Below are 13,320 nucleotides of genomic sequence, written 5' to 3' on the forward strand. Positions count from 1 at the left end.
GCTGAAACAAAAGCAAAACATGGAAGCCAAATGCAAATCAGCAGGCGCCAGATTATTTGCATGTCTCTACCAAACGCGGGACCAGGCAGACCTTGCCACCACACAGTGCCGGCCTCCCTTGTGCATCATTGCATAACGCCTCCTGGCATGAGATAACGTTATTCAGCTGAGATGGTGTTCCCTGGTGCTTGTGACATTTTTAAAACGCATGATGATGTCACAATCTGAACACACAAATTCATAGTAGGACCTCAGACTGCTCTTTGCTTTTTAGGAAATGTCTCTATCTCCAACTGGTATGATTGTCCTCGTTTATGCCTTTTAGGGTGGTTTGTAATTTTGGCATAGTGCTATATAGGTAAAAGGCACGTGTATCAAGGCTACTATAGTGGATTAGTACAGGGATAGGCTACACTTTATTTTATAGGTGTCTGTGTTATGGTGTAATTATGCATTTAAGTACTGAGTAATAATAATGACCTTGTACTTACTATAGGCTTAGGGTTAGGTTTGGGGTTTGGTTTAGGGTTAGTTGCAAATAATCATGCATAATTTATATTTATTTATGGCTGCACATTATGTAAGGTAACCTTATATTAACCAGTTCTTTCTTAAGAACACTGCAAGTGCACATACTGTAAAATAAATGGGTTAAGGTTAGGTTTAGGGGTAGGTTCAGGGATAGTACCTTATTATTAATAAGTAGTATGCACATGGGGAACGGGACTGTAAAATGAGGTGTTACCGTTATTACTAACTACATGTAACGTGTAACAAGGACAAATAAAAGTGTGACACATGCCACAGCATACAATATTACTTGCGAATGCAGCCAAACATGTGGATTGAATGTTCATCCACATTGTGAGATCCTCTGCTGTGGTTTCCCTGGTGGACACAATGGAAATTTCATGGGAGGTGAATCTGTTGCCATGGCAGCCCATCCAGCCAGCGTTTTACCTCCAGACTGGCAGGAGAAGCTCTGGGAAACTCACTCGTACAGTTTGCAGATAATATTTGCTCTGACACGCCACGTGATTCCTCCTGATCTCAGCGGACTGGATTTTAGATGGTGCGCTTTGACAATGCTAATCCCAAACCATGAATCATTGAAAGCTTGTGGCAGAGGCGGAAATGTCACGTCCCCTGGATTTGTGCACACGCACAGATTTCAGCCGAGCATTAGAGATGTGTCAGGGGGAGAGAGAGAAAAAAAAACTTTCTCTTTGAATGTTTCTCAAAATCTTTATTATAACAGATATTCCGTAGAAATGTTCTGTGAGATAAATACGTTATATTCAAGAAGACGTTCTTAAGGTCTCGAGGTTCGTCATGCATGACTAGAATACATCACAAGTATGAAAGAGCCCTGTAAACATGATTACCCAATATTAATATACCCGTGAAGAAAGCACAGAAATATATGTTTCTCTCGGGATAATTTGGCACATCTACAGTAAATATACTTTACGATTATAAGGTTACTGTCTTTAAACTGACATTCCAGATTGAATCCGAACATCAAACGAATGAAATGAAACGAAGCAGATCACGAGAATCACAGTTAAGCTACATACAAAACATTTATCCAAAGCAAAAGTCACTTCTCGTCATCGGTCTACTATATAAAACGTCTGCTCAACCTTAAACACTGCAAAATATGTATCCAAAGATTTAATAAATAGCTTTGTTTTGTTTTTTTACATACATAGTGAAACCTCTTTGGAGGCCCACTGTGGAAGAAAAGGTGGACATTGCTAGTATACCATTAACACCACCAGTAGGCTACTGGGTTAAGCGGGAAGATACTGGTTTGATGTTAATGGTACCGTTTGCTCAGTCTATCAAATTGCTTCATTAGAATAAAAAAAAGAAAGAAAAGTAGAGCCCAGTCTCTTTAATGAGACCGAACCCTGTCATTGCACATATCTCGGAGTATAGTTTGGAAAACACAGTATTCCTTCAAGCCCCCCTGGGCCATTCTTCCGGACCGCCGGTTCAGTCCGCTGCCCCGTCACACTGTAAACCCTGGACAATGGAGTTAGGGAAAGGAGAATGTGTGGAGTGCTTGTCGCCAGATGGGAGAGAGAGCCTCTTCACAATGTCTTTGGATATACACATCAGAGAGGTTAGGAGTCTTTGGGGTCCGTTCACGCCGACGAGGATTTCTCTGTGCTCTTGTCCAGTGCTTGGCCATCGGTTTCTTCTTCAATGACTGTTAATGAACAGAGACACAAGGGTTGATGATGAGAGACCAACTCACAGATCGGCTATTGTCTCACGCTATGCACTGGCACAAAGACGGAGATTCCATGTTGCCATGAATTTTAACACAACAGAAATGGCGCAATACATCATTGTACCAGAATCCCAAAACCGAAGCATAAAACAAAGCGTTTAAGCATTTGACACTTGATCATGCCGTGAGTAAAGACACAATCGCGAAGCGCAACATGGCATTTCGCATCATCTGTTTGTGTAATAAACAAAGGCTTTGTGCGTTACCTCTTTTGCTTCTCCCGATCTGCCCGAGCTTTGGTGGTCGTTTATTCGGGTTCCCACCGAAAAAGTTGTTGGTGTCTTGGAGGCGGCAGGTGAAGGAAAGGTGTTCCTCGTCCCCGTCGTTGTCATAATGAGTCATTTTGTCCTCGTTATACGGTAATACATCCGACATGCTGTATGAACTAACCGTGGCTACTGTATCTTCCGCTGAATCGATAGCGCGAGGTGAATTTTGTCGAGCGAATCTTTCTGCTGTTTACCTCTATGGCACGTGTCTCCGCGAGTGGTTGTCTGGGACGCGAGGCGAACGCATGTAATTTCCTTCTTTCTGCTCGCGCCCGCTTCAACTATTCCAAATTTCCCAACGTTGGAATGCGCCTTTGCGCGCTCGGGGCTTTTCGGCGGCTGGAGCGTCGTATGGAAAACCTGAGAAACAAATGCAAATTGGGAAGCGATGCAAAACAAAGATCCCTGATGGAGAATGAACGTCACTGAGGCGCGGGCTTCCTCTCCAGCTCTTTCATTGCAGCTATATCGCCAATATTAATCTTGGGAAATTTCCAAGCTATTTGTCCATGGAATAAGATGCTTCCACTTGTCATTTGCAAATAGATATAGGCTATCGGAGATGATATTTTAATATTTAATTATAGTTTAAAGCACATTGGCAACATATTAAACACACAACCCTCTCTTATGTTGATTTCATATATTTTGAGAAAACGTTTATATCATTCTTTTCAAAATTGCTGCTGTAATGACTCTAAAAACGTCATTAGGTGTAGGTTAACAATCAAATATATTTTTGAATAACAAAAAAATCATAATAAAGTTTTCAAACATATGTTTCCCAAGTAAAATGTTTTCAAAATGTGTGATATATTAACCTTGACACATAGGCCTATGTTTTATGCCTGGTAACATTAAAATAGCCATCATGGATGTTGGTTAAGCCATACTGAATATTTGACAGACAAAATATTTTTCCATTTTTAATAGTAGGCTATAGAACAGAATGACGAAATTGCTAAAACAAAAACATAATACATGCTGGACAAAAAAACTCCCTCAGAATAAAGTCAAGAACCACCAAAAAAATCCAGTGACTGCTATCTATCTATCTATCTATCTATCTATCTATCTATCTATCTATCTATCTATCTATCTATCTATCTATCTATCTATCTATCTATCTATCTATCTATCTATCTATCTATCTATCTATCTATCTATCTAAAGAACAAATCAGAGCTTGGCCTGATTCAAAGTGTTTCACATGTTTAATCTGCCACCAAAATGCCATCTACATTTTGTAAGACTTCATATCTTAGTTGTAGAAAGAGCCGAAATGTTCTGAGCCTGTTCTTTACTTGGTGATTTAATGCTTATTACATGCTTTTCAGTCAAAGCCTGAGCAAACAGAATGTGATATTAAAACATGCCTGCAAATCACAAGAGAAAGCAATATGGGATGTTTCCCCCCCTCTGTGCATAGGTTTTCATTTTATCAGAAGCTGGAATGATGCTGAAGACATACTGGCACAGTCTGGATATTAGCTGAGGGGGTTTGTTCCTCTGTCCAAGATTTTGAGAGCATAATGTTCTGCATGGGCATTGTCATAACCTTTCCAGGACTGAGCAGCAGACATTGTCACTCCACTGCAGAAATATCCATTCCAGCAGCATAGAGATGCACTGCTTCCTCCCATCTGTGAATGTTGAGAGGCCATTTTGTTCTGTTCTGTCTGATCTGAAGCTGAAATGGTGAACACAGTTCAGTTGGTGCGTCGTCTTGGTTTGCTATTTCTTTCCAGAGATGTCATTTGAACGCTAAGGCTTCAGACAGTTCAATATTGAGAGGAAAGATGAAGAAGACGGGCTTAGTTTGTGCTTGGAAATGATGTGTTGATGGACTACAGCTGTGATTCTCAACTGAGCGTGACTCTCTGATGTCAATATCAAAAGAGACAGGCTGCATTTCATATTCCCTTTTAAAGTTGGTATGAATCGGAAGTTATGCTAGTCTTTTCTTCACTATTGTGACGTATATCTGAGTGAAACAGCTTCTGGAACTAGTAGGGCGGGGCTTGATTTTGCCCATCAGGAATTGATTGGATGGTTGTGGTTTGCTATTGGTGCATCTCATGTGAGTGACAGGTTGCCCCACCCTCTTGCCAGTAAACACATCATCAGAGAAGAAATGGAGCTGCAAGAGGGAGGGGAAGTTATTTTGCTTAAAAATTACGAGTGTACATGAATTTAACAATTTTTTGTAGACATTTTTTTATATTTGGGGTGCAATTATATATTTTTTTAATTAATTAATGTCTGTTGAGGAGTATAAAAAATTTAGCAGATATTAAGCAGACAGTCTACTAATACTCTAATGACTAGTTGATATGTAATTGCAAATAGTCAGCAGAATGGCTAAAGTGGACGATTGGAATGAAGTGTTACTGATGTAAACCTCAATAACCAAAAAAACAACAACAAAAAAAACAACAACAACATTGCAACCATATGCAAAATAGTGGTACATTTTAAATGGTACATTTCACATAATAAAATGAATACTGGTCAACTTATAAGAAAAAGTCATTATCACGTCAGTCACAAGTTCTGCACATGCTGAATATTTTATTTAATAAAGCCTGGCACACGAAATTACTCCTTGTTCTTTAATATTTGCTCATTTTTCTGTGGCATATTCATTCACAATGCTTGCCCCGTGGGAACGTGCTGTTCTGCACTTTATTTCCCATGAAACACTATTCAGAGATCCATCAGATTATTAAAAACATGTTAGCAGCCCCCTCAAAAACGTCATTCTTCCCATATGACCTTATTGTTGGTTGGTTTAACCTTTACGCTCCATGTTACCTATTGTTTTTAATTATGTAATGAATGATGCCCCGGACACATAAAAGGTATTATTATGAAACTGAGTATTCATGGTACACACATAAACTGCTGTGGACGATTGTGTGTAGTTCACATGGGGCCGGTCATGCAGTGATCGTCTTACATGTGGTGTCGTGTGCAGGCAGTGAAACCAAAAGCTCCTGGAACTAATGCCACCTCCAGAGAAGAGTAATTGCGGACACACCCATTCCTATTAAATGTGCAAACATCCTTTGTTACATGTAGAACAACGTCAAATCCTTTTATAGCTTCCTGTTCACAACATTTGAGCTTAACAAATAGCAATTTTTCTGCATTTAATATCCTTTGGTGAAATCTTTTGTAATTATTCCCAAGCAAATAAGCATTTTAAAAGGGGACTAACTGATTTTACTAAAATGTACTGATAAGTCTTCACATTCACAACATAAGGTTTTTAACAATTATCCCACATAATGATAGGAAAGGGATCCAACATCACACTACTTCAGAGTTTGTAAGCATGTTGTAGTTTTAAGAGGCCTTCACATTAGATTTAGATTCATTCACATCCATTTATTAGCACTTTTTCAACTTTATACTATAAGTTTGGGGTTGGTAAAATTTTGAAAAATGTTTTTGAAATAAATTTTTTATGCTCACTAGGCACCATGTTTGATAAAAAAAATATAGTAAACCGGTAATTTTGTGAAATATCATTATAATTTAAAAGAACTCTTTTGCATTTCAATTTATTTTAAAATGTGATTCATTCCTGTGATCAAAGCTGAATTTTCTGCATCATTACTGCAGTCTTCAGTGTCACATGATCCTTCTGAAATCATGATTAGCTGCTCACGAAACATTTCTGATTATCAATGTTAAAACAGTTGTGTTGCTTCATATTTTTGTGGAAACCGTGACCCTTTTATTCAGGATTCTTTGATGAATATAGTTCAAAAGAAGAACATTTATTTGAAAAATAAATCTTTTCATTATAAATTTATAAAATGTAGAAATAAACATGATAAATGTTACATTACAAATAAACATTATAATGTCTTCTCTTTACTGTCACTTTTGATGCATTTGAATGTTTCCTGCTGATTGAAAGTATTTATTTTTGAACGGTAGAGTTGTTATCTCGGGACGCCTGTCCCTATAACTCAAATAGAGTTTGTCAGCTCCAGTTAGTATCCAGCCTCTCATGGAGACTTCAGATGCCCCAACGCCTGTGATGAGACGACTCGACGCCTGTGAAGAGACGACCCAACGCCGGCGATATGTTATGCCCTAAATTTCATGATTAACTAACTGTATTTTTGTATGTATATTTTTGAAATGCATTTTCTGTAAAGCTGCTTTGAAACAATGTGTATTGTGAAAAGCGCTATACAAATAAACTTGAATTGAATTGAATAGAGTGTCCCAGGGAACGTTTGTTATTAAAAGTTATATGAAGGCTGCATTAAAACCTAGAGTAGTTTTACTACGCTTTCATAATTTTTTTCAAATGCCTTTTATGCAATTATTTATTTGACTCTTGTCCCAACGTTTTAATATTAAAATATGTAAATCATCAAAATATAAATGATTATAGTTTATATTACGATGATCTGAACAAACAGTGAAAAAAAAGCTCTTTCAGCATTTCCACCTCAACCAACATTTGTGCCCCAATAAAGAAAGAAAAACCAAGATAATTACCAGTTATAAACTGTGTATTTCTATTGTTTCTTCATTTCCAAGCAAACTGTTATTTTGTCAAATTATGCAAAAACTATACAGGTACATGAATGCTAAAAATTAAGTTTCAGCTAGACAAAAGAGTTATTTTATTTCGAAAATTGTCAAATATATTTCCACCACAGAATGCTGTTCAGCACAATACATCATTTGAGATGTAGTGGAAATATTTATGAAAAAATAAAAATAAAATAAAAAGCATTGAACAAATTAACCCAGTGAGAATATGAAATGCATGTTTTAGGAGACTTTATTTTCAAAAAAGTCCACAAGGATAAAGATGCCCATAGTTAAAGAATATTGTTTTGCACGTTGCATGAATGGAAACACTCGGAAGTTTAGTCTTCCCTGCTGAAAAGACCAACTGACTTCAGGCATCGTGAGTATGGGCTGTATATGGTCTGGTCAATCCACCTGCGGTAGCGGGACACGGCCGTATACACCCCTGGAAACCTTGGATCTCCACAGCCGTTTCCCCAAGACACCAGGCCGTAGACCCGTCCATCACACACCAGCGGCCCTCCGGAGTCCCCCTGGAACATCAGAATCCCTGTAAAGCCTTGAATCGTGGATAATGAAGGATGTGAGCTGGTTGTTATCACAGTACCTTACATGCATCTTTTCCTCCCGCTCTGGAGCCCGCGCAGATCATGCTTGCTGTGATGTTTCCGCTGAAGGAGTCGCTGCTGTTGCACTTGGAGGTGGAGACGATGGGGAGCTTGACCGTACGCAGGGTGAGAGGGTTTAGTCCTCCGCTGTGACTCGTGGATCCCCATCCAGAGACCCGGCACATGCGGCCCGCCAGCAGCCCTGTGTTCTGTTTGGGGAGTGGGGCGAGCGACACATACCTGTTCAGCTCTATAGGTGCGCTGAGCTGAAAGAACCAGCATCCAGAGACAGATTTACAGATCAGGGTTGGTATGAAAGCACAGCTTGCATCATCAAACTGTTATCCCATTTATTACAACGCATAAAAAAGGTGAAAGGCTTGCTAGTTGTGTTAAAGAGGTGGTTTATTATGATTTCACTTTTCTAACTTTAGTCAGTGTGTTGCTGTTTGAGCATAAACAACATCTGCAAAGTTGCAACGCTCAAAGTTCAAAGCAAAGGGAGATATTTGCTTTTAAATAAATCGTTTTTTAAGAACTACAACAAACGGCTGGTAGGGACTACACGTCATTCCTCCAGGGTTAGTGACATCCCAACTCTAAAATTTACATAAACTCCGCCCCCTGAACACGATTTATATTATCAAGACAGAATATGCTAATCAATGACTAGAAGATAACTACACATAAGCTACAAAAATTCATCAACTAACCATTCAGAAATGTCCTGTTGCCTCTTCTTGAGTCTCTCCATCATTGTCTGACTCCAGTTTGAACATAAAAGGCTAAAAGCTTTTGAAATTTTCAGTGCATGTGTATGTGTGGTAAAAGGACACACGCTCTTGAAGCTCCGCCCCCTGTGCCGGGAGCAGCAGCTCATTTGCATTTAAAGGGATAAACACAAAAACGGTGCATGTTTGCTTATAAAAAGTGACAATTTTAACATGCTATATAAAAATATCTGTTTGGTATTTTGAGCTAAAACTTCACATACACACTCTGGGGACATCAGAGACTTATTTTACATCTTGTGAAAAGGGCATTATACCACCCCTTTAATATTGAACTTTTTTCATAAAAAAGTTTCATTAAACAAGAACTCGACATTAAATGAAGTTCAGGAGGAGCATGTTCGGGTAATCCAATCAGCACCTGAAGAGACCTGTATATATATAGCATCTGTCCCATGACAGAGTTTTGCAGTTTTCCCATGACAGTTTTCTTATCCTAGTCAAGTTTGGGGGCAGTACTTTCCCAAACTTTCCCTTCGGACAGCACCCCAAATATGCATTCGTAATCATATCAAATCTGATTGCATATAAGTGTGAACTAGTGATGTAACATTTTAGACATAAAATTGCCAGTTGTTTATCTATTTTTGATCTGTCAAAGAATATCTTTCTAAAGAACGTTAAAGCATAATATACAGCATTTGCGCGCAACACAGCAAAAGTGGCATTAATGAATCTGAATGAATCTGTTATTTTGAACAAATTGGTTAAAGTCCCCCTGTGGTGAAAATCAAGCTTTTAATGTTGTTTATATGTCTATGTGGTGTTTTTAATATGCTTGAAGACAAACCATATGCAAATTCATAAGTAAACACCATTGGTGAGTATTTTCTACTTAAAACTGCAGTGAACCAAAGACAGTCTCAAAAACACGGTTTGAAATCGCTGGTGTTTCTGACGTCACAAACTACCTTTTAACCAATCAGGTGAACGTGTGTTCCCCTCCGTCTTGCAATGACTTCTCTTCTCTGATGTGTTTACTGGTGTGAGGGCGGGGCAACCTGTCACTCACATGAGATTGGCCAATAGCAAACCCCATGGGCAAAATCAAGTCCCGCCCTACAGTTTTTCTTGTCCGAGAAGCTGTTTCAATCAGATATACGTCACAATAGGGAAGAAAAGACTATCACAACTTCTGTTTCATGCCAATTTTAAAGACATTGTATACTCTCTGAGAAGTTACTTCTTATGACTAAGTACTACGCGACCATTAAAAAAGTATGTTCTATACAGTATGAATGAGATCTGGATGTATTGCATTCTTCATGTTGTCATTGTTATGTGACCTCACAGCATCTGTTGTGTCACTTCACTGCCATTCAAATCACATACTTCCCAACTATATGTGAAAAAAGAAGTATAGGTCTGAATTCACAGTGTTCATAAAACATAGCCGAAAAGATTGACCTACTGCTTTTGGCAAGATTATGAAATGCACATCTGATGGACACTTTACTATCCCATGAGGATATTGGAGATGATTTGTGAATGACAGTTAAGTGACACAACTGATGCTGGTAGATCACATGACAGTTGTAGTACGTTCGGTCCAGATCTCATACTACACACAATCATAGTATAAACACACTTTTTTTTTAAATGGTCACATTTAGTTATATTAAATAAGCACTCAGAGAGTCTGCAATTTCACACTTAACCTCAGTCAATGACTCAACGACGCCACTTATGGCCACCAGCTCGACAGTGTGTCTGGAACATGCAAACACAGGCAGCAGTGAAACAAACTGTTCCAGCGCTGGGACTCAAATGAGCACTTGTGGAAAGCCTAACCACATTCAAGGACAGAACTGTTGAATAATTTATATGGTGTTGTTGAATACTTGATTCTGACTGATTGACCAACAGGTTAAAAAAGGACTGATTAAGTAAGGGATGATGGAAATGAGGCCAGTTGGGTTAAATTAATTCTGACAGGGTGATTGGGACCTCAAGGTTTTTTAAACATTTTAATGTGTTTATTTATTTTTCCCTTTTAATGGTTTTTCCCAATGTTGTTTCTTTATGGTCTCTGACTATATTAGACTGTGTCTAAAAATATTCACTCACTCACATATTCACTCACGAATTCACGTTTCGTTTCACGAATTCGCTCACTCACTCTCTCTCTCACTCACTCGCTCACTCACTCTCTCTCTCACTCACTCGCTCACTCACTCACTCGCTCACTCACTCACTCACTCACTCACTCACACACTCACTCACTCACTCACTCACTCACTCACTCACTCACTCACTCACTCACTCACTCACTCACTCACTCACTCACTCACTCACACACTCACTCACTCACTCACTCACTCACTCACTCACTCACTCACTCACTCACTCACACACACACACACACTCACTCACTCACTCACTCACTCACACACACACTCACTCACTCACTCACACACTCACACACTCACTCACTCACTCACTTACTCACACACTCACTCACTCACTTACACACTCACTCACTCACACACTCACTCACTCACACACACTCACTCACTCACTCACTCACTCACTCACTCACTCACTCACTCACTCACACACTCACTCAAACACACACTCACTCACTCACTAACTCACTCAGTCACTCACTCAGTCACTCAGTCACTCACACACTCAATCACTCACTCACTCACTCACACACTCTCACTCACACACTCACTCACTCACTCACTCACTCACTCACTCACTCACTCACTCACACACACACACACTCACTCACTCACACACTCACTCACTCACTCACTCACTCACACACTCACTCACTCACTCACTCACTCACTCACTCACTCACTCACTCACTCACTCACTCACACACTCACTCACTCACTCACTCACTCACACACACTCACACACACTCACTCACTCACTCACTCACACACTTACTCAAACACACACTCACTCACTCACTAACTCACTCAGTCACTCACTCAGTCACTCAGTCACTCACACACTCAATCACTCACTCACACACTCACTCACTCACTCACTCACTTACTCACTCACTCACTCACTCACTCACTCACTCACTCACTCACTCACTCACTCACTCACTTACTCACACACTCACTCACTCACTCACTCACTCACTCACACACTCACTCACTCACTCACTCACTCACTTAAGAGTGATGTATTGAATACAGAGCCAAAGTACCTTTATGAGCATAATATCTGCATTATTGGTGCTCCTGTTGTACAGAGGGTGCGGGATGAGCGACAGAGGCTTGGAGTACTGCTCTGTCCCCTCATAAACACCCAGAGTATAGTCTCCAGCCACCAGCATCATCCGATCCATCCTTAAAGACAAGCACAAATACAGTCGCCAGCCTCTGAATGATAATCTAACACCACCGCATAACTACAAAACAATGTAAATACTGTATAGAGCGAGCTTTCCAGATACAGACATATGCTTGGTATCTGATTTCTTGATAGTCTTTGTAGAGGACATGAGTTGAATGACAGTGTTTGTCCCTGTTAGCAGGCTCAGCCATGCCAAGCGGCAGATAAGCCAGCATTCATTAAGTACCACACGGTGATGACGGGTCAAGGTTACCGCATGTCCTGTCTGCTTTCGACTCACACACGGACTTGGCCATCAGCTCTGCTGCTACACACCCTGTAAGTCTCATGAACGCTGTTCAGGCAGAGAATCTGTTTAAAGAAAGGGTGAAAAATCACGCACCCGATATTGCAATGGGCAGCTGTAAGCACCCAGTACTTATGGACCAGAGATCCGCCACAGAAGTGCTGCCCTTTCGAGCTCTGTAACGACACTATGTATTTGATTGAATTTGGCGAGGGGGTATATCCGCCAACAATGCGCCCCTGAACAAAGTCCAGACCTGGAAAACAATACAACAAATATTTCAAATAGCTCAGAACTCAAGGTGACAGTGGAAGGGCAATGAAATAAAACTCTAATCTCATTTACATTGAGTTCAAATTGACAGCTGACAAAATCAAGCTTGACACCCTGAGTATCCCTGTTAAATAAAGGTCAAGTTTCTTTCCAGGAAAGGATATAAAGCTTGATATTCTATAAAGTCGAAAATAATATACAGCCTGATATTCTATTGATTATTGTCGTCTAATGTTGGTTTATGATAGCCTATCTGATTGATACAGTCAATATTTGATAACGTGCATGATCAATGCATAGCAAATGGGTAATTTCATTGAAAAATAATGTTATACCGTTTTCAAAAAAAGGTTAAATGTGATGACTCTAATGATGTCATGTGGTGTAACTATTAAGTGCAAACTATTTTCTTAAACACGTGAGTGGATAATAATGTAATAATTTAGAGACGTATTTAAATGTCTCTTAAAATATAAGATGTTTGACCTTTATATTTAAAAAGGTAAAATTATCTGATATTTTAAGATACTTATTGACCTTGCCACTCAGTCCTAAATTAGTTTTTTGAAAGAAGTCTCTTATGATCACCAAGGCTGCATTTATTTGATCAAAAATATAGTAAAAACTGTCATATTGTGAAAATATTTTCTATTTTTATACATTTTAAAATGTAATTTATTCCTTTGATGCACAGCTGAATTTTCAGCATCATTACTCCAGTCTTCAGTGATCCTCCACTATTACAAAAGTATGTAAAACAATTTTTAGTATAAATATATAAAAAAGATGATTCCAAACGACTTTTTTTTCTTTCAAAAATGACATGATATAGTGAGGCCCTTTTTCTTGTGATATTAGGACAGTTCTATAATCCTGGCATTTTTTTTACTCAATGCCCCTGTATCAAACTTAA

The 13,320-nt window shown here is 39.2% G+C and overlaps 2 protein-coding genes across 2 annotated transcripts; both read right to left on the bottom strand.

The window, feature by feature from the left end:
• Nucleotides 1-1,228: 1,228 nt before the first annotated feature.
• camk2n1a (calcium/calmodulin dependent protein kinase II inhibitor 1a) lies at nucleotides 1,229-3,018 on the bottom strand. Its single transcript, XM_079598312.1, has 2 exons — nucleotides 2,506-3,018; nucleotides 1,229-2,215 (listed from the first exon to the last, which is right to left on the bottom strand). The coding sequence occupies exons 1-2, from the start codon at nucleotides 2,672-2,674 to the stop codon at nucleotides 2,151-2,153; spliced, it is 234 nt and encodes a 77-aa protein (XP_079454438.1). The 5' UTR covers nucleotides 2,675-3,018; the 3' UTR covers nucleotides 1,229-2,150.
• A 4,408-nt stretch (nucleotides 3,019-7,426) lies between these two features.
• Nucleotides 7,427-12,343, bottom strand: LOC306990722 (trypsin-3). Its single transcript, XM_079597930.1, has 4 exons — nucleotides 12,231-12,343; nucleotides 11,700-11,841; nucleotides 7,736-8,002; nucleotides 7,427-7,661 (listed from the first exon to the last, which is right to left on the bottom strand). The coding sequence occupies exons 2-4, from the start codon at nucleotides 11,838-11,840 to the stop codon at nucleotides 7,467-7,469; spliced, it is 603 nt and encodes a 200-aa protein (XP_079454056.1). The 5' UTR covers nucleotide 11,841; nucleotides 12,231-12,343; the 3' UTR covers nucleotides 7,427-7,466.
• Nucleotides 12,344-13,320: the final 977 nt, after the last annotated feature.

Source organism: Phoxinus phoxinus (genome assembly GCF_949152265.1).
Source record: "Phoxinus phoxinus genome assembly, chromosome: 22".
NCBI lineage: Eukaryota > Metazoa > Chordata > Actinopteri > Cypriniformes > Leuciscidae > Phoxinus > Phoxinus phoxinus.

Excerpts from the sequence above, each read along its gene's own strand:
- LOC306990722 (XM_079597930.1), bottom strand. The coding sequence starts at position 11,840 with ATGGATCGGATGATGCTGGTGGCTGGAGACTATACTCTGGGTGTTTAT. Across the intron at positions 8,003-11,699 it reads CAGATATTATGCTCATAAAG|CTCAGCGCACCTATAGAGCT; the intron begins GTACTTTGGCTC and ends TGGTTCTTTCAG. Across the intron at positions 7,662-7,735 it reads GAGGAAAAGATGCATGTAAG|GGGGACTCCGGAGGGCCGCT; the intron begins GTACTGTGATAA and ends CTGATGTTCCAG.
- camk2n1a (XM_079598312.1), bottom strand. The coding sequence starts at position 2,674 with ATGTCGGATGTATTACCGTATAACGAGGACAAAATGACTCATTATGAC. Across the intron at positions 2,216-2,505 it reads GATCGGGAGAAGCAAAAGAG|TCATTGAAGAAGAAACCGAT; the intron begins GTAACGCACAAA and ends GTTCATTAACAG.